Below are 24,493 nucleotides of genomic sequence, written 5' to 3'. Positions count from 1 at the left end.
CTCCCAAGTACTCCCCCCGCGGGTTCATGTTGTCATCTTTCAAAGGCTGATAATTGATGTTGCTTACATAGTATACTACAAACTAAACAGTAGGAAGAGGAAATGCTCAGCATTCAAATGTATGAAGTTGCCTATTTCATAATTTTTTTAGAGAAAAAAGGGCATTTTAATCAAGCCTTAATTAAGACCCTGTGGATAATAACCACCCAAACACCAGTCCCTCTTACAAATATCAGTCACTTTTAAAAAATATTTGAATTTTTAAAACATGCTCAAAATGTTCATTAATCAGCAAATAACAATTTTCCTATTTCACTCTAATTGCTTCTCCATTAAGTCCCACAGTCAGAACTATGGTGCCTTCGGGGTCTTAGGTGATTGGAATTTGGTGGTGACACCAAGCACATGATCAGCCAGGAATGGGCCGCCAGAGAGTACATGCCACTTGCTGACAGGGAGGAAGGGACATAATTGCTTCTAGTTACTGGGTGTTAATGAAAACACACACACACACGCTACAAGACACACACACACACACACACACACACACACACAACCAAACACCTCACATTAGTTGGTAACAGAATTAGAGGGTTGGACGGCTGCCGTCTTCTAAATGTGTCGGTAAGTATCTGATTTAGGAAGATGGGGCTCGAGGATATTATTTAATCAGATTTACTACGCATCTGAATTATTTCATTATGGTGATTGGCTTTATTAGTCCTTCATGGGACTGCCTGGCCTAGGCCAGTGCTGCTGTTTACCACGGGGGAAGCCACCGTTTTCTCATGAGGAGCTCAGTCACTGACCTATGGTGAACGCCATTCCCTCCTCCATGAGTAGATCACTGTCATTTGCTGCAAAACAAAAAACATGGGTTAAGGGGAGTGGGAATGGGAAATAGAGAGGATAGAGAGAAACAGAATTAGAGGTTTTGAGCTGTACAAAAAACTTGGTAATTTATTTTTTTTTCTTTTAGGGTAAAAGAAAGGGTGCAGGTTTCTAGAATCCTGGGTGCTGGCTACCACCCAGGGGTTAAACATAGGGCTCCTGGGCCTTAGCCTTTGCATTTTCTGCACTTGGGATCAAGACCCCAAAGAAGGGTGTGCCGAGGCCTAGCAGGGGCAGCCTGGGTGTTTTAGACACTTGTCGGGATTCTCTCCCCTTCCACTGTCCTCTGGCCACTTGCTCTGAGGTCTCCTAGCTAGCTGGGTCCTGGGTCTTGTGCCTCACTCCCACCCCAAAGAGAAAGACATGTTGGGGGAACAGATGCAAAGGGAAGACAGCTACCTGGGGTGCAGGTTGGAGTAGGAGGCAAGGACTGGGATGACTTCAAATATTTCCAAATGTAGGTTCTGGGTGGGGCACATGTCTGAGAAGCCCTTTCTGCACTCCTGCCTAGACCTCTTTTGAGTTGCCTCAGGTGGAGCTCTTTGGTGAAAGGGAGTTCTGACCTGCTGGGTCTCCAGGGGTTTTCTGAGGGATGCTCCCACCTCAAGCACACAGGGCAAGGCCTCAGGACCAACTTTCCTTTGGGCCTTGTGCAGATGTGCACCCCACTTGGGAGCACTCCAGAGAACTGCCTCTTGCCCTAATCTCAGTCCTCCAACCCCTTCTGGCCCACTCCTGCCTCCCCACTGTAGGGTACACAGTGAAAAACATGAGATTCTGGGGAAGGAACACAGAGTGGATATAATCTAGAAATCACTAAAGAGTACATGCTGCTAAATACATCAGCTGTCAACATTGTGTAGGATGTAATGAAATTTAACCACAACAGTCAGCGGTTAGAGAAGCGGGTAGAAAAAGAAAAACAGAAAACAGTCACATGTGCATGCTGCTGGGACACTGATGCAGTGGCATTTTGTTTTTAGTAACTTTTTCTAGACAAATATTCCTAGTGCCTTCTAGCCATCGCCCTTCAGAAGAAGATAAAAAATAAAAAAATAAAAATAAAAATAAACCTTATGCTAGGATTGAAACTACTGGGCTCCAATCCAGTAACATAGTAATGTGCTGGTTATGATTAAGTAACCCCCCCGCCAACACACACACACACAAAATGATGATAATGTGGATTCAAAGTTAGAGTTTGAGGAGCAAAACTGCCTTATCCTGTTCCATTCAATAAACAGTTCTCAAATTAGGTTTCTTACCATGATGCCAAATTTCTGGATGTCCATGGAAGTAAGATCCTATTCCATGTCCCACAAAATGTGGACAGACTTGCAAACCATTCTGATGAGTTATGTGGCTTTAAAAGTAACCAACGAAATATTTAATTAAATTAGATAAGTTTTTAATGCACATATAAATAAAACAGTCACTTTAAAATATTCCCTGAAAAAGAAAAAATCAGTTAGATTTAGAGTAAGATAATAGCAATATGTTTTCATCCTTCTGGAATAATTTAAATTTTTTTGCCACAGCTTGTAACAACTCCCTTTGGATAAACGAAGAAAAAAAGACATGTATCTAACACAGGAGTTTAACTTCATTTACCTTAGTCCAGCATTCAAACGAGGCTATTTTTAGACAACGAGTGACTATGCATGCACACGTGTATAGATCAATATAACCAAAATACATGTGCATGTAATGCAGGTCATAAAAACCTGCTTGGTGTGTATGGAGTTTCACAAAAAGACTGTTCAAAATACTACTGATTTGGAAAGCAAACAGTCACTTTAAAAAATTAAAATTCTAGATCAAAAAAAAATTATGATCTAGAAACATGGCTTTCTAGTTCTATAATTCCCTTATTCTGGTCTATTTCAAAAACAGTATACATTTTGTAAATAGACAAATTCATACAAAAGGTCAAATCAGCTTCATCCATATTCTTGAAACACTTGGAAACTTTGAGATCATTTAGGATTTCTAGTCAAGACTTACACTATTAACAAGATTCATAATGGATGCTTTCTAATCACTGTGATGCTTAAGAGAAGCTAGTATTATAACTCCTAATTCTTAATGCTTCATTAGTTATTTCTACATGCAAATCATTCGAGTTTCATCTATTCCACATGTATGAAACCCGGCCCATAGAACACAATCTTAAAATCTTCACCTACAAGGTTAAGAAGTTGTTTTTGAAATCAGGTACACATGTTTATTTCTGGGAGCACCAGAAAGACAAGAACATATATTCCATTAACAATTTATATTTTCATGGGGATGAAGAGCATAGTGCCTTAACCTTAACCGTAACAATGGATTGGGATTTACAAGACCATTATTTAAAGTCTTAATAAAACCAAAGTTCTTAAATCCAAAACTAGAGTTTCCAAAAGAGCCTCCATTTAGTTTAACATGAACTCAAAGGTGTTTAGCCAGCCTTTTTATGAGCATTCACGTCAACAAACTTTTCTCTAAACATTTTTAAACTTCATCTCCAGATCTGTTAAATATCTTCTTCACTTAGACCAGGACGTCACTATAAATAGCATATAGGCAGACTCTCATTCAGATTTGATTTCCATGTAACTGATACCACAAAAAATAAGTAAACTACGTATGTGTTGAGGACAGGAATGATAAGTCAATGTTTTTATCTAAGTTGTACTTTATGGTTATGGTTATTTCTGTGTGTCTTTGCTCTTCGGGCAGGAGGTTAAACAAGTTTTCCAAGGCTTTTCTATTTGTACCACAGAATTTCTGAATAGAAACTGAGGATGCAGAGTGGATAGAGAGGGTGGAAGAGATATTGTTAAACAAGATATAATGATTTAGATGTCTTTTACAAGAATGGGTTCTACCTAAACCTGTAAATTATGTTATTTCATTCTCAACAAACCTCAGTGATTCTAAGATCATTCAATATAAACCGTTCTTCTATTTTCTTTTCTTAAAAAAAACAAACTAGCTTTTTTTTTTAAGGCTCTGATTGGCAGGCATCACAGCTACATCTTAAATGTGTGTTACAATGGCAATCTTCATTTTAATTTCCGATGAGAGGAGAGGAAGAAAGCCCACTCTGAAAAAAACACTTGGGGCCCCTCCCCCCATCACACCTCTCGTTCCTCTTCATAAAAGAAGCTGTGCAATTACTAGGTGGCTAAAGATATCCGAGTGCATTCTCCTATAACAATTTACTGCCTGGATCCTGCTGGAATTTCATAGAATGTATGTGTCATGAATGCAAAGGTCAGAGGATTTCGCAGCCATGTAGAAAGAGGAAAAGAACAGAACAAATTTCCCTCAGTTCCTTGGTTGAGCACCCATCTCAATGCTTGATTCCCAGGAGCTAAGTATACACTTCTGTTTGCTTTTCATAGTATTTTCCTTTTGGGTTGGTAGTTAGCTTTTTTAACACATACTTAATGGGACTAAATGGGATAAAATCTCATTAATCCTCCTAATTGTTATTTAAAAGCACACCCCTTCTATTATTTTGGAATACATGGGAAGCACAAGATTACTTATCTGATTCTAGGGCTTAAATCTAACTTCATACAGACAATCCAAGTGACTTGTGGTAGCAAATTCCACTCTAACAAGAAAGCGAGTACTGGTCACACTAACTGTGGCATGAGAAGGTGGAGTGTGTGTACTTTTCTTGACTGGTGTGTTGGGGAAGATAGAAACAGCTGGGTAGGCAGGGTGCCCGAGAAGTGCTGTAGGTGCTTCCTAACACCAGCCACGGCACAGCCACGACCTGTTTCTGAACACTAGCATCTTCTTGCCCTGGACATTTCGCCAATGAAATCCCCCTCCTTTTTGTTGAAACCTACTGAAAAAAAACTCCTGGTAAGAGTTTCTGATTGTTCTGATTTTTTCTAACTAAAAGTCCTCTAAGACGATAGGACACTTCTGCATGAGCCTGAGCACATTTATAATTTGAAGCCCTTCATATGGAATATTTGGGAAGAGGGAGGAGGGAAGAGGAGGAAAATGCATAAAAGTAGTTTATGAACTTACTTTTTAAATTATAATGTATTATTAGAGTTCACGTTTAAGTTATAGTTTATAGTTGAAAAAGTAATCTCAAGGATGAGGCAGTTTTCCTCAATTGAAATATTGTCTGGATAAATTAAAATTCTTAACATATCTCAACGACTAAGAATACATTCCCCAAGAGGGCAGAGGAGTACTATATTTAAGTACATACTCTTCTAACGAAATAAAAATGCACATGGAAATAGTTTTACTAACATTTTTACATGAATCTTTTAAACAGCACTACTCTCTAGTCACCTCTCTCTAATTAAAGGATCTCAAATAGTGCCTGATTTTCTAAGTTATGTAATTTTACCTTAATCTTTCTAGATTTTTATTTTAAGCAGTAGTCTTTGAATGAAGAAATTCATAAGTCCAAAGATTCTCTCTAATGACAAAGAATGTTTAAATACAATTAGTAATATTTTTGAAAGCCAACAACTGTTTTCCAAAAGACTGGTACTTTTTTGTTTCAAACTGGATCACGAATTATTGAATTTTCCTACAATAGTACTGAACTTTTATTTGAGGTTTTCTGTTTCTGAAAAGCAGACATGATAGATTGAAATAAAAGATAATTTATTGCAATGCTTACTTTCATGTGCAGAGAGAAGCAGTGTAATTGTAATTTACAGTAGCTGTCAAGAAAAATCCATCACAGATGACATTAAAATGACTTATTTTGCCTGAGCCACTTATTGTTTAAATGTGCATAATCTAATAGAAAGAGATTATTTTTAAAAATCTGCTTTATAGTCTTCTAAATTAATATCAAAACATATACTTATGAATTAAACATTAAAAACCACTTATTGATACTTTCATCATGACATTTACAAGTATACGTTTAAATTATTTTTGATTGAACTGTCATATGTTTGTGATGCATGAATCTACACATTCACAATATTCTCATATGTACAGATCATATCATCTAGAGATAATGACAAAAACACAGATTTAGAAATATTTTAAAGCGAACGGGCTACAGTGAGGATAATAACACTATAACCTAAAGTTCACTAGCCACCCCTCATGCAGCAAAAGGACACATAGAGAATTGTTTTCATTAAACTACTTTAGCCAATACTTCTCCAGAGAGATTATCCTATCCTTCAGGCGTCAGAGAATTTCAAAATTTCCTGTAAAGATCACCAGGTTTTTGGTAACATTGTACTAATAAAAGATGCTTGAATGTTCTTTTCATGATGTATCGGTAGCGGGAGGCTATGCAAAAAATGATGAATATCTTAAAATATACGAGACTGAGTTGAAAGATGTTTGTAAACCTTTAGACTGCAATGATTCCATGTACTTTTGCCTTAAAGGTGGAGATTGCTTGTTTATTTACTCCATTAAGATGTTGCTGGAATAAGAAAAGGTGAAATAATAGATGTCCAGAAACATTGCTTTAACACATTAGAATAAACATTTGTTAGAATCGGGGCCAGTTTCCTGCCCAGTAACAGACGTAAACCATCTAAATAATGAAAATGTATTAGGGTAAAAGTAAAAAGTTCATTGTCTGTTATTTTTCTCATAGTTTTGTAAGTGCAGTTGTTGGGACTGATCTGATTTTCAAAGGAGCTTGTACATGCAAATTCATACTCTTCGAAAGCTGACCTTTGCATCCAAATAGCTAAAATCCAATGTCACTTTCAATTCTACTCTTCTTCTTTTTTTTATGTAGCTAGAATTAATGTAGTGAATATGTAATGAAATGCATTATCCTGCATGGAGATTTATCAGATTTTCCGATTGAATGCTATGCTTTGCTAGTACTAGCTGGAGTTCACCTGCATGTTGGTGTGGCGTGTGGCTCTTTTTTGTAAAGAGTTAAGTCATACACAAAAAAAGGGAACAAAGGTCAGCACCCAGCCGCCACTTGAATGTGAGATTTTTCTTTTTATTCCCCTTGATGTATACTAGGCTCTGTGTTATTAGTCTTAATGATGGAAAATTGTAGTGTTGATACAAATCTTTTTTTCAAAGTAGTAGGCGGGAGCTCCATTTGTTAGTAAGTTTTTTTGTGACTAAAAGCCACGGACAGTACATTTATGTAGCAGTAAAAGGCCTAGATGCTCTTTCCATAGCAGAGCTAATTATTCCTACTGTGACCTTACTGATCTAGCCTGTTCCTAGTACATCTCATCTGCACGCCTGTTCCTCTGTGTAGATGGTGTCAGAGAATATGAAAAACCCTATAATGAAACCATTTTCATGATGGAGAAAGGCTACTGGAGTTGCACTTGCTACAAAGAGGCTCAATTATATGAGTAATTGTGATAATTTTCTACATTCATAGCCTTCAATGGGGAAAAAAGAATGAGAGCCACAAAGGAAAATTACTTTAACAAGAAAGTACAGAGAGTAAAAATGGAAGAAGAGACAAAAAGGGGAAAAAATAACCAGAAAAAAAGTTTAAAAAATAGATCTGGAGGGAGGAATAGCGAGACAGGGAGAACAACAGAAATGCTCAAAAGCCCATGTGCAGCTGTGTTGCACAATTAAATTGAATTTTTTTTTCTGCAGTTGATGAATGTGACTACTGCAAATGTGCCTCTGTAGTTAGCTATCATTTGTTGTTCCGTGACAGGAAAAGGATAATTACCTCTCAGAGAGAATCAAAGGCTGACATGCCCTTTAGACACAGCCATGAATGCAGAGCTCGATAGAATGCTTGAATAAGAATCTAGTGTTCTCTGCCCCCTTCTACTGAAGAATAAATTTTGTTAAAATGCAAGAGCACCACCAGTAAATTTGTTGAACCCTAGGTGTTCAAAAATATGAGGTACATCTATCGACTCATCCCATTTGCAAAAATAAAACTGCATTTTGAATTCATTTCTATTATATTCATGGACACTAAGATAGTGAGATATGCATTAAATTTCTTTTCTCAGTAGGGGTCTGATTCAACATTTCCTATGAAAGAACAGAGAGACACTATCCTTTTTTCCCAGGCTAGTTAGCCTATAATTTAAAACTGTCAAAAACACAATTTTGTTCAAAGTCTTCAATAAAAGCTTCTCAGATATAACCCAAAGAGATTTTACTAAAGTTTGATTCAGACACTGTTACAATATTTTTAAAGCCATAAATACATTTAACTGATATTTTACTGCCTTTTTTTTTGTTAAAGTATTTGAAGTCTTATGAAGAAAAAAGGCACCATCTTTTCAAGGTGACTAAGCTGTCCATCCTTTAGACAAACTGGAAGTATTCAATGGTTCACATTAATGAGAACGGTGCTTTAAAAGGTAGTGATGTGATCATCTTTAACAAAATGCATTACTTTTAAATGAAAACATATATTCTGCATGTCTACTTCAAAACAATTATGGAGAAAAAAAGATCTAAAAGTAGGTGACAGATTACAAAGGAAAGTCTTGAATTCAGAAAATACACATACACTTAAAAAGCAAATGTAGAATGCTGTGTGGAAAATAAACAATGGTTTACAGAAAAAAATGAACCTGGCAAAAAAGGACAGAAGATCACTCTTTCAGGCTATTTGCTAACCCACTAATTTGAAAGGTAAGGCTTGCTTTAAGCTAATGCTTTTTAACTCTGTATCATAGGAATACATGTCACTTCACTCCTTTATAAAATTTAGCTTTTCTCCTGTCTTATTAATGAAGTGTGAGGATGCTTAGCCCCTTCTTAGGTACTTTCTTCCCTGTTAGGTGTGATTTTTGAGTAAAGGAACACTACAGACACGCATGTCAAGCTAAAACTAAAGCGGTCATATAAATATTGCTTGCTGCTCCTATAAGTTTCTTTGCTGACCCTGATATAATTCACTTATTTTTAATCTTTTTTTTTTTTTTTTTTTTTAACCCCAGAAACAACATTGCAGCCTGGCAGTTCACATACTGATATTAGACTGAAATGATGGTTCTGAATCATAAAACATGTCATCAACTTTATACCAAGCCACCAATAACCTTTGTACCATTTGCCAACCCTCCCTTTACTTGTCAGTGTAAGGCTTACCTAATTGTGTTTCCAATTACGGAGAAGGGAGCCCCTGCTCTGCAAGCTGCAATCGCTTCATCTCTACACCTCTTGGCGACCGCCACTAACTTTTTACCACATTCATCCACATTGCCGACCAAAAATGTTTCAGAGGTATCTCCATGGTAGCCATTGTAATAGACCTAAACACAGGCAGAAATTTAAAAATATGTCCTTGTTTAAAACCCTATTCTCCTAAACTATACCCTGTATTCATTTATGTATTTAGTAGATTCATGTGTTACACCCTTCCAGAATTACTCTTAAGTTTATCTACAAAAAAAAAAGAAAATAGATGTACTGAAACCTTACAGAAATTTAAAAGATGAAGCCATACAATAATATTACAAAATTTTAAAATAAATAAGTAACTAGTATGGCTATTTCAGCATTATAATTAGTAATGCTAGAGTAACATTTTGATTCCTGACTTTACTTTTGAGAAGACAAAACTATATATGCGAAAATTAGTGACCAAAGACACTGACCCACAATTATTACAACTGGTTTAGAGAACCAGAAGTATTTGACATAGTGAAAAGTCATGAAGGTTAATGTCACGAAGATACCTTATCTTTTATTTACCAGTTCTATACTTGGGAGTGATAGATAATGACAAGAAGAAATAAGATAGATATGTCAGTGTTATAACAGACAGTAAGAGAATTTAGCTCCAAGAACTGAAGTGGCTCAATATAGGAATGAAAAATGTTGCTGGAAGTAAATCTTAACAGAATGTTCCAGATAGCGGAATGTTAACAGAAAACACTATATGCCAATTTTGAAAGAATTAGAATATAACAAAACAATGTTAAGAATAAAATTGAAAAAAATATAATTTTTTCAGTCTTCAATGATTCAGAGGTCTCTGGTATCTTGAAAGATACCAGATTCATTATAAAAATCAATAATTACTGAACACTATAATAAGCGTAAAAGGCAGAAAAGACTGGTTGAATATTGATCCATTGATATAGGTTGGAATTTGCCATTTTGTATAAATTTGCCCTATGTAATTATTTTTCACATTTCTCTTTCTCATGAAGTGGAATGCAGAAATTGTTATAAAAATATATTTACCTGAACTTTCTGTTTTAAAACTGAATTAATGTCTTAAATCTGTATACTATTCTCCATTAAAAAAAAACATAAAAAACCTCCCACACCCTGTGAGGGAAGCAGAGAAAGTCTTTATTATGTTTTCATTTTATAAGTCAGGAAACTAAGGCAGACAAGTAACTTGTCTAAATTTAGTGGCAGAATACAAAAGTAGATCCAGATTAATATGGTGGACTACTGGCCTCTGATCCAGTGTTTTCTTTACTATATCAAAGCACCTTAATTACCTTGCAGTGTTTTATAGTTTATTCCCATTTGCAATCCAAGAAAGTACAAGTTCTAATGTTATATAATATTTACTAATAAAAAAGTAATTAAAAATTTTTGTAACTGAATGTTTGTATAACTGCTATTTAGGTAAAAATGTGTTTTAAGAATCTTGGTTCGATCCCAGGTTTCGGCACCCAAAAAAAAAAAAAAGAAAAAGAAAAAAAATGAAAATAAAAACAAAAAACAAAACAAACAAAAATTTTAATTTGCCTTTTTGTATTACTTTTGCTAGCTTTCAAAATGACCAGTTTTGCAAGTCTGTGGCAGTTATCTATAATTACTGTTTGTACCCACAGACTACTCGTTTTGTACTTCATTAATTTAATATTTATTGAGCAACTACTATAGGGTGTCACACTGTCTATTTTTTAATATTCAATTTTCAAGGGGAAAGAAGTCTATTTTCTTGTGTTATATGCTAAACATAAACAATTATAAATTGCAATGAGTATTTTCTGATAAAATCTAGGATCTCATAATGGGGTCTTTCACTTAATGAACTATTTCATAAGAATATAATTTAAGATACTGACATATGTTTCCTTGACTCCTTCACATTTCTAGACACTTGAAATTATTTCACTTTGTTTTATAAATTTTGCAATTATGAAATCATTTTAATGTTAAAAATGGAAGTGTGTATTAAAAATCTTCAGGAAACTTTAAAAAGACATGGAATATTCTCTTTGGATGCACTAGAAGCAGTAGGGAAGAGCATGTGTGATTTCTTTCAAAGCAGCAATATTTCATTAGAGGGTGATTAGGTGAGATAATAAATGTAAAACCCCCAGGTCAGGTATAATCCAAAAGAAAAGTGTATAGTGAAAAGTACTTTATTTCAGGTACACTTTGTAAAATACCTCCTTCTACATGATTCCGAATTGGAAAGATATCAACAGAATATGTGTAGAGCAAATGTTCAAGTATTCCAAGTAGGACAAAATGACAGAGAGAAGAGTATCAGCAATAAAAGAACCTTTGGCTATATCTTCACACAAACTGATATGAAGAAAAGGTTGAATTAATTTAAACAACTAACTATGTGACAACTCAACTACTGAATGCCAAGTTTCACCTCATTGCCACTTGTACCTAAGTTTTATAGTCTGGATATAAAATAACTATTATTAAATATATTTCCTAATTAATAGAAACTGTACTCCTATAATGCTGTATATGTCAATTAGTTCTCATCCAATGTTTAAATTACATTTATTTATTTAAAATTTGTTTATTAATCATCAGATGTATAGGATTTATTTACAGTCTACATCATTCAAAGGTATCATTACCAGACTTTTTAATAAAATGCACTGACAAAGCACAAATCATCCAAGTCTGAGAACAGTCAAAGGCAAAGAATATTAGAAAAGGTTAGAGCTTTTACAACTTGCAATTTCTAGGTTAAATTATTATTATCAGTAGTAGTAGCAGTAGTATTTTTTTAAAGAAAGGCTGTTAACCATTTGGTGAAAACTTAAGTTCAGAGAGAAAACCACTCTGCTTGTATGCTTCAAGTTCAAGGCTCTCTATACCAGAAATAGAACAATATGTTACTACCTTCAGGGATTTTAATAAATCTAAGGAACACTGCTAGCAAAAGAGTTGCTGTCCAAATAGACTGACACACACAGGCCAATGTAGCCCCTAATGACAGAGTAGGATAATGACAGGCCCCACTCAAAATCAGCAGGAAGAGGAAGATCAATCTTGGCAGAGTGAAGGAAAAATGCTGGCTTTCTTCGCGTTAGCTCATCTCATACATATCTAGCTTCAGCAGCTGCCCAGTGCTGTGGTGCTCTGCATTAACTACACAGTGGATCAATAACAATTACACCTTCTCAAAAACATGACACATAGCAGGATTGGGTTGACATTTCACTTAGGCCAACATTGATCTCAGTGCATCTGATTCCAGCCCTAAATTCAAGTCAGGCCTGGGTTTACTTGGAATAAACACAGAGTTAAAGACAAAAAAGGAAACCAGCTGCTTGCGTCTGGGTCTAGAAGTAAACAGCACTTCCATCGGTGCAGTTCACATTTTCAATCCACTCTTCTTCCTGTTGCTACCAGCAATTCTGAAGTTGATCAAAGACTATTTTTTATATGATTTACTCACTGTGACATCTATGTTGATAATATCTCCATCCTGAAGAGGTCGACTGAAACATAAACAGGAAAAATTGGTGATAGGCAGATCTCAATAAAAGGAATATAAAAATAAATACCTAATGACTATCACAAACCTAATGAATTGCAAGGAGAATTTGAAGTGGAGGAAGAATAAGTGGAATAATTATCTAATCTTTAAATTATGCTGGTCACATCAAATTTTATGAACATATTGCCATTGTTTAAAAATCTGCTGTTATTTAAAAAATGTACTTATCAGTTACCTTAATTTTGCAAAGAGCCAGAACAATAGTTGATAACCAATATTTACCTATATTTAGATTTTTACTATTTATATTGTTAAAATCTAAGAAGGTAAAAGAAATATTTAATGCGCAATCACTTCCTTAGATTATATACTGCTTTAACAAACAAATGGGGGTATTATGCCCAATGAGATGCCAAATACTTCAAATTTTTTGTTTTACCATAATCTGCTTCAAAAGTTTACAAGTGGGTTTCAATTAAACTGTAATGTCTTACACCATATGTTATAAATCTTAGTTTCATGTTTTAGTTTCCAAAAGAACAGTATGTTATTAAGCAATGAATACCTGTCAGGAATACCATGACATAGCACGTTGTTTACAGAGGTACAAACAGATTTTGGAAAACCTCCATAGCCTAGAGGTGAGGGATAGGCATCATGACGGATGATTTCCTGATGAACAAGAGCATCTATCTCTTCAGTTGTCATGTCAACCTAAAATATTAAATAAAGAAATTGCGCAGCGAGAGTTGAAGACATTTCTCTACTGATTATGCCTTTAGCTACAGCACTTTCAGGTGAGATTGTATAAATTTACTCTGATAAACTTGTAGTACAAAATTTTAGTTAATTATGACTAACATTAAAATCCTAAATTGTGCCTTTTTGACAATCGTTTAAGTATATGATGGTGTTATGGACTATCAGGAAATGGAAATTTTAAACTCAGAACATTTGTGAGTCATTAAATGATATGACTCCTTTGTAGCCTGAAGATTTCAAAAATATGTTCTTAGGCAGTTCCTTCCTCTTCTTCAATGGTTGGTATCCTGGGCTAACAGAAGCATATACATAAATACTCAAAAGGCTCTTCAGTTTAGGTGATAAAGTAGGTCAACTCACACCTTTTTATCTCAGCGAAATACTACATGGGTTTTGCAGCAATGACATGGAGATTATGAATCATCATTTAAAAACCAGTCTGATACATTTTTTACAGATTTGACTGTCACTAATTTTAATTTCTTTCATGACTAAATATGTCATTGTACTTTATAAAAATATTTTTCTCTTACTAGGAGGTACCCAGTTGCTCCCAAACTAAAAGAAAACTATAATCAAGTTTTGTGAGCACGTTAAACCTATCTCCATAACCTCATAAATCATTAATAAAATTCTAAAACAAAATCTTTTATTAAAAATAAACTTTTTTCAATAATTTTCTTTGTGTTATTTTATATTCACATATGTTTAGCTATGTTACTATAACAAGTTTATGATACAGATGATACTTTAAGTAAGTGATTTCATGGTTGAGTCTCACTTCCTAAATTCTGCCCACCTTTTGGAAACTACAGCCCCATATTTTCTTTTATGATTCTTATATAGCAGGGTGTTTCAGATTATTCTGAAATAACTACACCTTGTAGTAAGATAGTTTCACATAATTACATTGCTCTATTACCTATAGCTCTGTGTATCTGGTCTGATCTTTCTTTGCAGAGCAAATGCAAGAAAATAGGAGACAAAGGCTGAGGCACAGCAACTCTTCAGGCACACAGAAATAATGGGGGAATAAAAACAGAAACTATACGCAGAAGGAAGGGGGCAAAAGTCAGAGCCAGCTACCATTGATCAACTTGGATAGGCTGAGTCCAAAGTACCTCCAGAATTCTGCTACTTAAAATTGAATTTGGATTTTAAGTAGCAGAATTATTCAAATGACCTCTTGAATAAACATAAAATAATACAATCCCTTTCCCCCATTCCAAGGCTTTACTTTATTATTAACAAATTAGATGTGTACAAAAGAAGAGTGAAAGAAAAACGAGAAAAAGAGGAGGGTTTGTGGCCCCCTATATAAGTCCTGCTGAGGCTTGGTGAGACTCCACCTTTAAACTCTTCCCAGCCAGGAGGAGGACATGACGGGCCAGCTGACAAGCCTGACGAAGCCCTTGAATCTGATCTTCATTCTTAACTTCTATGCTGTCTCCCCAGTCCGGTACAATGCCTGTCGTCACATAGTCTGGCTTCTTTATGTGCTTGAGGAGAAAGGATTGAAAACGAAGATCAGAACCCAGCGCACGACAATGGGATCATTTTTTCAGACACAGCCTCCTGCTTCATGGAGTTCTGCCCTTCCTGCCGGAGCACCGACCTCCGAAGCCAGCACAACAGACCCTCCAGGCTGCCCCCAGTTCCTTCCCCTGCCCTTTTGAACTTAACATTGCCTGTTAGTGCTGCCTCTGGATAGTCTGTTAACCTTACTGTGCTTTGAGTCAAACTGGACTGAAGTAGACTTCTGGTCAAAACAAACAGTAGTTTTCTTTTCTTCCTTCTCCCAACCCCATTAAGAGTATATTGTCATTGAAGAAAAATAGCATCAAGCTTCCAAATTGTCAAATGGCTAATTAAGAGCACTTTCACCTTCTTAACACAAAGATAAAATTTATGCAAAGGATAGCTCACAACACCCTCTCTGAATGAATCTATGTAAAAGGCTGACTGTCAAGGCCACTGAAGCCTATTACGTGCACACTTCCTTACACTTTGCAATTGTACCCAAACTAAGAAGGGACTAGAGAACAACAAAACAGCTTTCTTTTCTTTTTCTTCCTTTTTTAAGTACATAAAAAAACACCTAGAACATTTCTATCATTTGTCAAAAACTAAAAAAATGCCCCAAAACTCAAAAAAGTCAACTCTTGATCACTCTTGTAGAACATTCTCCATCACTTACTTAAATGCATGGGTAGTATTCAGAAAATAAACACTATCTTACATACAAAGTTTCTCTAATTCTCAAGATTGTGCATAGTTCTTTACAAACTACATAAGCATTGCTGAACAGTACCCAGTAAGGCTACACAGCTGCTGGGGACAGGAAGCAGAGAGGAATAACACTGTTTAATTGACATCACCGCAACTCTGGAAGGGCTGAGGTCAGGGCTCTGCTCTTTGTGATGTGCATCATCACACAGGATTTAAGGACCTTCACTTACTCTCACATTCTGATGGGCCTTTCTGACAGGGAATATACCATTGCTTGGGTTGGCACAGCTGAGTTATGGATGAGCATCTCCTACAGTTTTTCCACTAGTGCCCACAAAAGCTCACTCACAGACTCTGTGGTCTTGTCTCTACTCTGCTTTGTGATCTGCAAGTTATAACTACAGGCAGGTCTGTTGGGTTGTCACTGAAATTCTAAAATGATACATTCATCTCTCCGGAGATTTTTCTTTTCTAATGAAGGAAATACCAGGAACATACTCTGGGCTCTGGTGGCCTGTCTCATCAGCCCCTGCCACAAAAATGGGCTATTCACCTTCAGGAAGTATAATATACTTAATGTGGGTTCACTATAAAAAAATGCAAAAAAAGGGGAGAGCAGGTGATTTTTGTGACAGATATGTACTTCTTTCAGCTATTCTCATTCTTCCTAAATGACCCGCATACCTCCTTTATATTGCATTTTTAAAAAAGGATAGATTGTCTTTCCACAGAACTGTAATCTCTGGGAAAAAAGTCAAAAACACTCTGAGACAAGATGTTTTCTTTAATTTACTCTAAAGGAGATTCAAAGACAGCAGCATTAATAACATAGAAAGTGTAAGAGCAGGCTTTAGGAAAAAAAACATCAACTGTATTAGTTTCAAATAATCCCTCTTGAATGATCGCAATTTTACAGTCAATTTTTTTCTCTAAAAGAGTAAAAAAAACACATATATGTAGTTTTATCTTCATATTAGAAATTTAATACACAAGTTTTCATGACAGAAATTTTAATTCTAAATGAACTAAGCGGTTGTAAGCTCAGCTCTTTATTTTAAAAAATTAATGTTATAGAACTGCAGAATGTTAAAACTTCTCAAATCACAATTTTAAATCATAAACCAAGTTTAAAAATTTTGATTCAAATGGCTTAGAAATTAAAAGTGTAAAAACATTTAATCACTTCTGTGGTTAACCTTTATCTCGGCTGAAAAAGCAGCAGATAATAGGCAATACAGTACCTTAGGGACTGGATGAGCTGAAGAAACTGCAGCCGGCAAAACTATACTGTATGAAATATCTCTTTGTCTCCGGAAAATGAAATTTCTTCTTTGTTGACTGCTTGACTGCTTGTGTGAGTAGATATGATTGAGTGGTAAAGAGAAAATTCTATGACAACCTAGGAGCAGAAAGAGACATATTTTAAGTAAAAAACTTAACATAGTGCTACATTTTAAGATGTTGCATTGTTGTCTATTAAACCATTATTCCAATCCTCTATAGGCTCAAAAAGGAAAAGCCCCAAATAGAAAAGAAAGCAGTGGTACTCTGAGTTCTAGCACAATAGTAGCACAGCATAATTATTAGCTAATACCATGTTTACATAAATGTTTGACAATGGAAAACTCTACTCTAATAGGCAACAAACATATAGAAACATCTGCTGAGCGCCAGGTCTGTAAAAAGAACAATTTCTGCTGAGGTAGCTTACGAAGCAATGTCTTAGATGACACTAGATTTAGAGCACTGTTTGGGTGGCTTTTCATTCTTTAAAGCCGTGAAGAATCATGGACAAATTGCCAGCTGCACTTTTTGCCCTCGATCGGATTACTACTCTGTGTTAACTTCACATGCAGCGAGGCATCATACTGAAATTTACTGTGATGAATGCTCAAAGCAGATAAAGACTAAATAGCAAAAATGTAGGGTGTGACCCTGAAAGAAAACAATAATAGGGTCCTAAAGTACCCACAAAAGGAATTTAGAAACATCAATCAAAATTTTAAATGCATATATCTCTTGATTCAGCATTTCATCTCCTAGAGTCCTAGGTACCATGCAATGATGGATATGTGAAGATGAACCCTACTGCAGCATTGTTTGTGGTAGAAAAAAATGGAATTAACCCAAAAGTCCATCTATACAGGACTCGTTAACTATATTATGTTATATCCACACAACAGAAAACCATGGAAGTATTAAAGAGAAGAAACTAAATCATCTCCAAGTATTGATATGGAAAGACGTCATAGCACATAGTTAGGAAAATAGCAAATGCTGAACAGTATGAATAAAAGTCCATTAATCTAAAAAGAGCTATACATTTATATAAGCTTGTATATGCCTATAACATTTCTGAAAATTAATGTTCATCAATAGGGTTTATTTCTCGGACTGGGAGCAGGGAGGAAGGCTTCCTGAGTCATTTTATTTTCTTCTATACTGTTAGATTTTTTAAATCATCCACTTGCATTACTTTTATAATTAAAATAATAGTATAAAAAATCCCCAACATGTCATAATTGCACATCAGGGGTCAGCAAACTACAGTTCAAAGATCAAATCTGGCTGTTTTTATACAGCCATGACCTAAAAATGATTTTTATGCTTATAAATGGTTGGGGAAAAAAATCAAAAGAAAAATAATATTTTGTAATATGTGAAATATATGAAATTCAAATTTCAGTGCTCCTAAATACTCATTGGAACATAGTTACCCTCATTCGTTTACAATTGTTAATGGCTGCTTTTGATCTACAGTGGCAGAGTTGAGTAATTGTGACAGATTTGGCCCTTTACAGAAGTTTGCTGATTCCTCCTCTAGAGCACTGGTTCTTAAAATGTGGTACTCAGACTAGCAGTATTAGCATCATTCAGGAAAAAGATGCAAATTCTTGGGCCCCTTCTCAAACAATGGATTTAGAAATTTGGGGATGAGGCCAGAAATCTGTGCTTTATCAAGCCCTCAGGGTGATTCTGATGCACACTCAAGTTTGAGAATTATTGGCCAAGAGTAACCTTTCAGCTGTGAAACATAATGGAAACACAAATTGCAGGTGAATACTGGTCCCAAAACTCAAGATCTCTAAGTGAACGAGGAAAGGTCACCGATGCAAACAAACCCCAATGGTCAGTGATTCAGTGTCATAGTTTCACTCAATTATAAATTGAATTTCCATAATTTAATTTAATATTGTTGACTCAAACTTACAGAGGTATTTTGGGTATTATTTTAAACAATTCCAAATATCTGACAAAATGTCAGTAATAGCACCTTTTTATTTTAAAGTAGCTTGATGTAGGTACATAGACTCTAAAGTTTGTAAAGTATAATATTTCCCTAAGGACATCACTAGCCCTTGTACTGTCAGGTGATATATGAGGGTCAGGATAATATCCTAGGAAAAGCAGATGATTAGAAAACAGAAGTTTGGAATTTCATCTCAGCTCTGTGTGGCCCTGGACAAGTTTTTTCTTTTGACTCTCAGGTGAGAATTAATTGGAATACAGTATGCGAAAGTGCCTTGCATTTAGTAGATGCCCAATAAATGATAGTTCTTCCAAGAACAGTTAGAAAGTAAAACGAGAAAGAAAACATGGGCTCTGCTATAGCTTCTAATACTGAGCACTTATGTGTAGGCACTTTACGTATGTTAGCTCATTAATCTCCATGAGAAGCACATGAGTTTTGAACCTTATTACTCCATTCCACAGTTGAAGAGAGCGAGACACACAAAGGTAACTTCCCCAGGCATATGCAGTAAGTGCCAAAGCTGAGGAAAAGCAGGTCAAATTGCTCCCACAAAGTATATTACTTCTCTCACACACATGAGAAAAAATAAGCTAACATACATGGAAACACCCAGAAAGTGTAAAAGGCATCATAAAACTATTAAAAGTTACTTCTGTTATTATTTTTCCAAAAGGAGTTATGGGTTGACCTAATCCATCCACTCTCTCAAGGCAAGCTCCCTTCGTTGATTCCATGAGAAGTTGTTTGGGCAGCTTGTGAATGAATACGTATTGGAAAATCTGGGTTGCAGCTAAAGCTAAGAAAGATTCAGGTGAAATCAATCTATGACTCTGCATCTGTAGGTAGATCCAAAGACAAACTCACAATCTATGACTGCATCTGTAGGTAGATCCAAAGACAAACTCACAAGTATAACCTTTTTGAGGAAAGTATGTATTATGATTACTATTAATAAGGACAACACTAACAGAAATAGTAACAATAATAGTGGTTAACATTGAATAGCCATATAGTGCTAGGTGCTCTACGTACATTATCTCTTATCCACTCTTTCAGGTAGGCAGGCAGCTGTCGATGTCACTATTTTACATATTAGGAACTAAGGCTCACACCTCTGGTGATAGATCAATGGCTACCTCAAGTCTTCTAAGTCCAAGTCCAAGGCTGTATCTGCTATTCCAAGCTGCCTTTCAGCAGTGTGCAGGGGCAAGCTTCACTTTAGAATGTGTTTTTCAGGGGATGGATTTTTGAGGAAATTTTTTTTTCAATCATGAAAAAATAAATATCGTTTAGAGTGAAGGTACTATTCATGAAAATTCTTAGAACTGATCTAATTGGGAGGCATTGTGGTAATGAAAACAGCATGAGCTCTGAAGTCAGCTCTGAGTTACCAAAACTTCTGGGCCCTGCTTTCTTTCCCATCACATGGGAATAGTAGTGCTTTCTTCACCACTAGGCTGTTGTGAGCATCAGTTGAGATAGTGTATATGTAAACCATATTTAAAAAGTAGGTGCTCCATGAATATTAAATTCTTTTCCTTTCCCTTCTCAACTCTTCGACATGTTTACCTGTGGGCCTCTAAATTTATTTATTCTTTTATTCAACAGCTACTTACTGAGCTCCTCCTATATGCCATGCTCTGGCCTCAGGGTGAACAAAGTGACAAAATCCTTGCTCTCATGGAGCTTATATTTTGTGGTGGGATGCAGACAAGAAGCAAACCAACAAATACATTAGATTATATCAAATGGCGATAATGCGTGATGAAAAACGGGCCAGAGTAACACAGCATTGGATGATACCTTGGAGTTGACTTCTACTCTTGCTCCTGCCGAGAACTAACTATGTGACCTTGAGCAGTGACATTAACAGTGAACACTGATGAGAGCTTACAGGTGCCAAACTCTGTGCTGAGGACACAGACACTACCCAGTGATACAGAAGTCTTAGTAAAGTGAGGGGGGTGGACTTCATAACCTTTGAGGTGCCTTTTATCTTTGACATTCATGCCTTCACTCAGCAGCATTTGATTGTCAGGCTGCATACATCCCAGGTAATGGGATGATATAGACGCTGATCGATTTTAGGGCTCATGAAAATTTTTTTCAATGTGGCTGATAACACAAAAGAGAGATCATCTTTATCAGAATTACCAAGTTCAAGTACATAGTCATTACTGGGGGAATCTTTTCTATGTACTTAAGCTTGAAGCATGAAGTCATCGGGCCTCTACTAGGGTATCTGGATGAAGTTTTTGAGACATTCACTTGTAGGATGAACAGTGCTACTAATGTACCTGTCCTGTCAAATGATGGACTCACTGCTGAAAAGATGTAGGCACACCCACATGTGACTTAAACATCGGGAACACAGCCGGAACATATCCAATTGGTTGACAATTATGGTTCAGCAGTGTACTCAGCAATTTCATTTTCATATGTTACTTTTTTATTTGAAGCAAAATCTTCTTTCATTCTAATAAAAGATATTCTATAAATGTAGTTATAAGGTACCATACCATGTTTATTCCACTAATTATTCATTACAAACCAGAAAATAAATCTAGTGTTTTCACAGGTGAAATGCAGAAATAGGATTAAGTCAATACATGTCTTTTGAAGACAATGGCCCTCCAATTAACAGGGCCATAAAAAGAGACAGGGGAAGCAGCATCCTCAACTTTATTTATCATATTGTAATTAATCAATAGTAATTAACAATTTTTCTTAATGCAGAGTGAGCAAAATCAAAATCTCCAGTCCCAATGATATTCAGGGTCATATCATAGGATAACCAACTACAGTATCTGCTTCAGATCATTCTAGAAAATGTTTGTTGAGTTTCCTATATATTTCCTTTCTTTATAAAAGCACTGCTTTGTATACCTAAAACTAATACAGTGTTATACGTCAATTCTATCTGAATTTTATAAACAAACAAACAAACAAACAAATAAATAAATAAAATCATTGCTGATACATTCTTTTAACTTTATCTGACTTCTCACTTACTACCTTCAGTGTTATGGCTAATTTGATGCACAACGTCCATCATTAAGGGCAGAGGCACCAGCCTGGTTTCTCATCAGTCACAGGGCTGGTCTCTGTCTTCTGGGTACCATCATTCACTCAGCATCTATGGCACACCCTCTTTTGTTACAGCTGTTTTCAGGAAACAAGGTTCAGGTGTGTACTAGTTATTGTAAGGGGCAAGTTGATTAAACTGAAGTTTAGGAGAGACATCAGTAGGAAACCATCAGAAACCTCAGGAGAGTAGGAGAGCCCCAGATCTGCAAGGAGCTGCTTTGGACTAATTCCGTCTTAAAAGACATAATCATACTGAGTGTTGTTACTGTTGATTACGTAACAGAAACTCTGTAGGTTTTCTTTAGGCAGTAAATCTATACTTTATTTGTTATGAACACTAGAATATTTTCTGTTATCAAAGGTAATAATAAGAATTATTTTCAGTGTCACAAAAATTCTATCAGCACCTAGTTTGAGCTGAACGCTGAAAATTATAGGCAACTGCTTCTTCCACTCCACAGAGAAGCACACCGTGCAGCATGAATGTCTCTTGAAATTGCTATATGTCCTCTGAATCCTGCGGCACATTTTTTATATTTTAAATATGTACTTGCAATAAAATCTAGGTTATAGTTTTAAATATGTTCATGTTTGATAATAACTTCAGTTTCTAAAAGCTGTATTTTATTTCCCTTTACAGATTAGGTCTAAAGGTGCGATTAGAATTCAAGTATGATGGAGGGAGGAATGCATTGTGCTGTTGCACAAATATGCTCTATATTTACTGGCCCCTTACTCAGAGTCCATTTTAATTGTTATCTGCTCACGCATTGTATACCACATAATGAAACACTTCCATTTCACCCACTGAGCCGTTGGTTTTTATGTGCACCTCTATCGATGACCCTTAATTAAGCCGATTTATGCTTGAAAATGCGAGTTTTCTTTTGGTCAGCAAGTATTTTTAGAGAGAGGTCTGAATGAACTTTCAAAGAGATATTTAAAATGCTTATTATTTTAAGCAGTAGTAACACTGAACGAAGTATATTTGTCCTCAAGTGTAGGCTACCAACACCTATATTTTTCATTGTACGTTTCCAGGTAAGCACTTTCACCCTGCAGCATACCATCAATCCTCAGTTATGCTTCATTTCAAAGGTATCAAATATCTGGGTAGCAAACAACACAATAAAGTAGCCTGTACTACTTTACATTAGCTAACAAATGTGGACCAGAGACAATATGTAATTTAAAAGACATCCTGTAAAATGTCTTACTGAATATATTTTTTCATAATGATCAACAAATGCCAAAGTCTAGTAACAAAACTATTATTTATAGCATATCAACATCTAATTGATTTTACAAATGGAGGCAATTATTTTGGGTGAAGGGAGGAATGCCTGCCAGATTTAAATGATTTATGATTACTAAGAGAGAAAACAACAATGTTTTGCTAATTCATTTTCAAAAACGGCTCTTACACTTATTGATAATTTAAATTTTAAACCAAATGATTTGCTTAAATAATACATTAACTTAAAACAAGGCAACTTACTTTGTGACAGCAAACTGAGATATTTTTAACTGTTTAGAAATATTGCTTCCTACTGAAGCTTGGAAAGGCCTGAACCACAGAAATACATTTTCAAGGCGTAGATTTAGAACCATAGAAAGATCACACTTCATGTACTCCAACCAATTACCCAGGGTAGGAGCTCAGGCTCTTACAGCACTGTGCGCTTCCAGTCTAAAAGAGAATAGTGCAAAATTATCCATGCCTTATATTTCTTTGACTAAAACATTGTCTGCTTGATAGGTTTGATAACTTGCACAAATGTTGCAAAAGACGAATTAAATATTCTGCGTCACTTGATATAACTCATTGATTTTTACAATCTGGTACCAAGATACATATTTCAAAAGCAAATGAGAAAGACTGAAGGTTGCTTTCCATTTCAAGGAGACTATAAAGCAGAAGAGAAACTCACATTTCACAAGAAATAAATAACCTGTGCATTTGTTGGGGGAAAAAAAAAAAAAACAGCTAGGGGAATGCCCCAGGCTGAAGCAGCTACTGATTGGGCAAAGCTAAAGGACAAGAGCCCTTGAAACTAAACAAAAGCAAATTCATTCTGTTGACAGATGTTGATTACATCAAAGCAACAAGGAACTCCCCAACTCCAATTTTTTTAAAACAATTAATATCTCACAATAATCTATACAATAAGGACAAAGTAAGTTTTAAAACCAATCATAATAAACATTATTAAACTTGTTTTTTTTAAAGTTTCAGTTCAGTCGAAGACTATTCTGCTGTGTTTTTAGTTATGGGCTTCTCCAAACAGTGGTTTATTCATTCCCATGGACATGTCTGAGGAGCCAAGCTGGCCATGCCATCAGCCCCTTCCTTCCAGGGGTTAACTGCTCTGGCGGCCAAATAAAATACAGAGCGAGCCATGTAATTATGGAGACAGTCAAAGGGCAGGCTCTATTTTGAAATCTATTTGCACAGACAAGGTCTTCCAATTGAGCTTACAGGAAATAAGCTGGTAAAGAGCCTCCTTTTCCCCAGATGCTTTCCACACTTTTTCTCCAATTCAGGAAATCATGGATATGGACACCATACACCATTGCTTCCTGGATTTCAAGCTAAGATGCCATTACAAGGAAAAGAGTGGATCTGTTTCACAAACTTGTAAAAAACATTCCCC

At 35.7% G+C, this 24,493-nt stretch overlaps 1 protein-coding gene across 3 annotated transcripts in view; it reads right to left on the bottom strand.

The window, feature by feature from the left end:
- METAP1D (methionyl aminopeptidase type 1D, mitochondrial) overlaps nucleotides 1-24,493 on the bottom strand; it is a 67,652-nt gene that overhangs the window by 736 nt on the left and 42,423 nt on the right. For all 3 annotated transcript variants that reach the window (XM_039855253.1, XM_039855256.1, XM_039855254.1), the window contains exons 2-8: nucleotides 16,741-16,898; nucleotides 14,620-14,769; nucleotides 13,074-13,222; nucleotides 12,467-12,509; nucleotides 8,938-9,101; nucleotides 2,157-2,254; nucleotides 810-857 (exon numbers count right to left, since the gene is read on the bottom strand). In XM_039855253.1, coding sequence (XP_039711187.1) covers nucleotides 810-857; nucleotides 2,157-2,254; nucleotides 8,938-9,101; nucleotides 12,467-12,509; nucleotides 13,074-13,222; nucleotides 14,620-14,769; nucleotides 16,741-16,898 — 810 coding nt within the window. The remainder of the gene's footprint in view (nucleotides 1-809; nucleotides 858-2,156; nucleotides 2,255-8,937; nucleotides 9,102-12,466; nucleotides 12,510-13,073; nucleotides 13,223-14,619; nucleotides 14,770-16,740; nucleotides 16,899-24,493) is intronic.

Source organism: Pteropus medius, unplaced genomic scaffold, assembly GCF_902729225.1.
Source record: "Pteropus medius unplaced genomic scaffold, Ma_sr-lr_union100, whole genome shotgun sequence".
Taxonomy (NCBI): Eukaryota; Metazoa; Chordata; class Mammalia; order Chiroptera; family Pteropodidae; genus Pteropus; species Pteropus medius.
The sequence above is the reverse complement of the archived record's forward strand: the minus strand, read 5'-3'. Positions and strand labels throughout refer to the sequence as shown.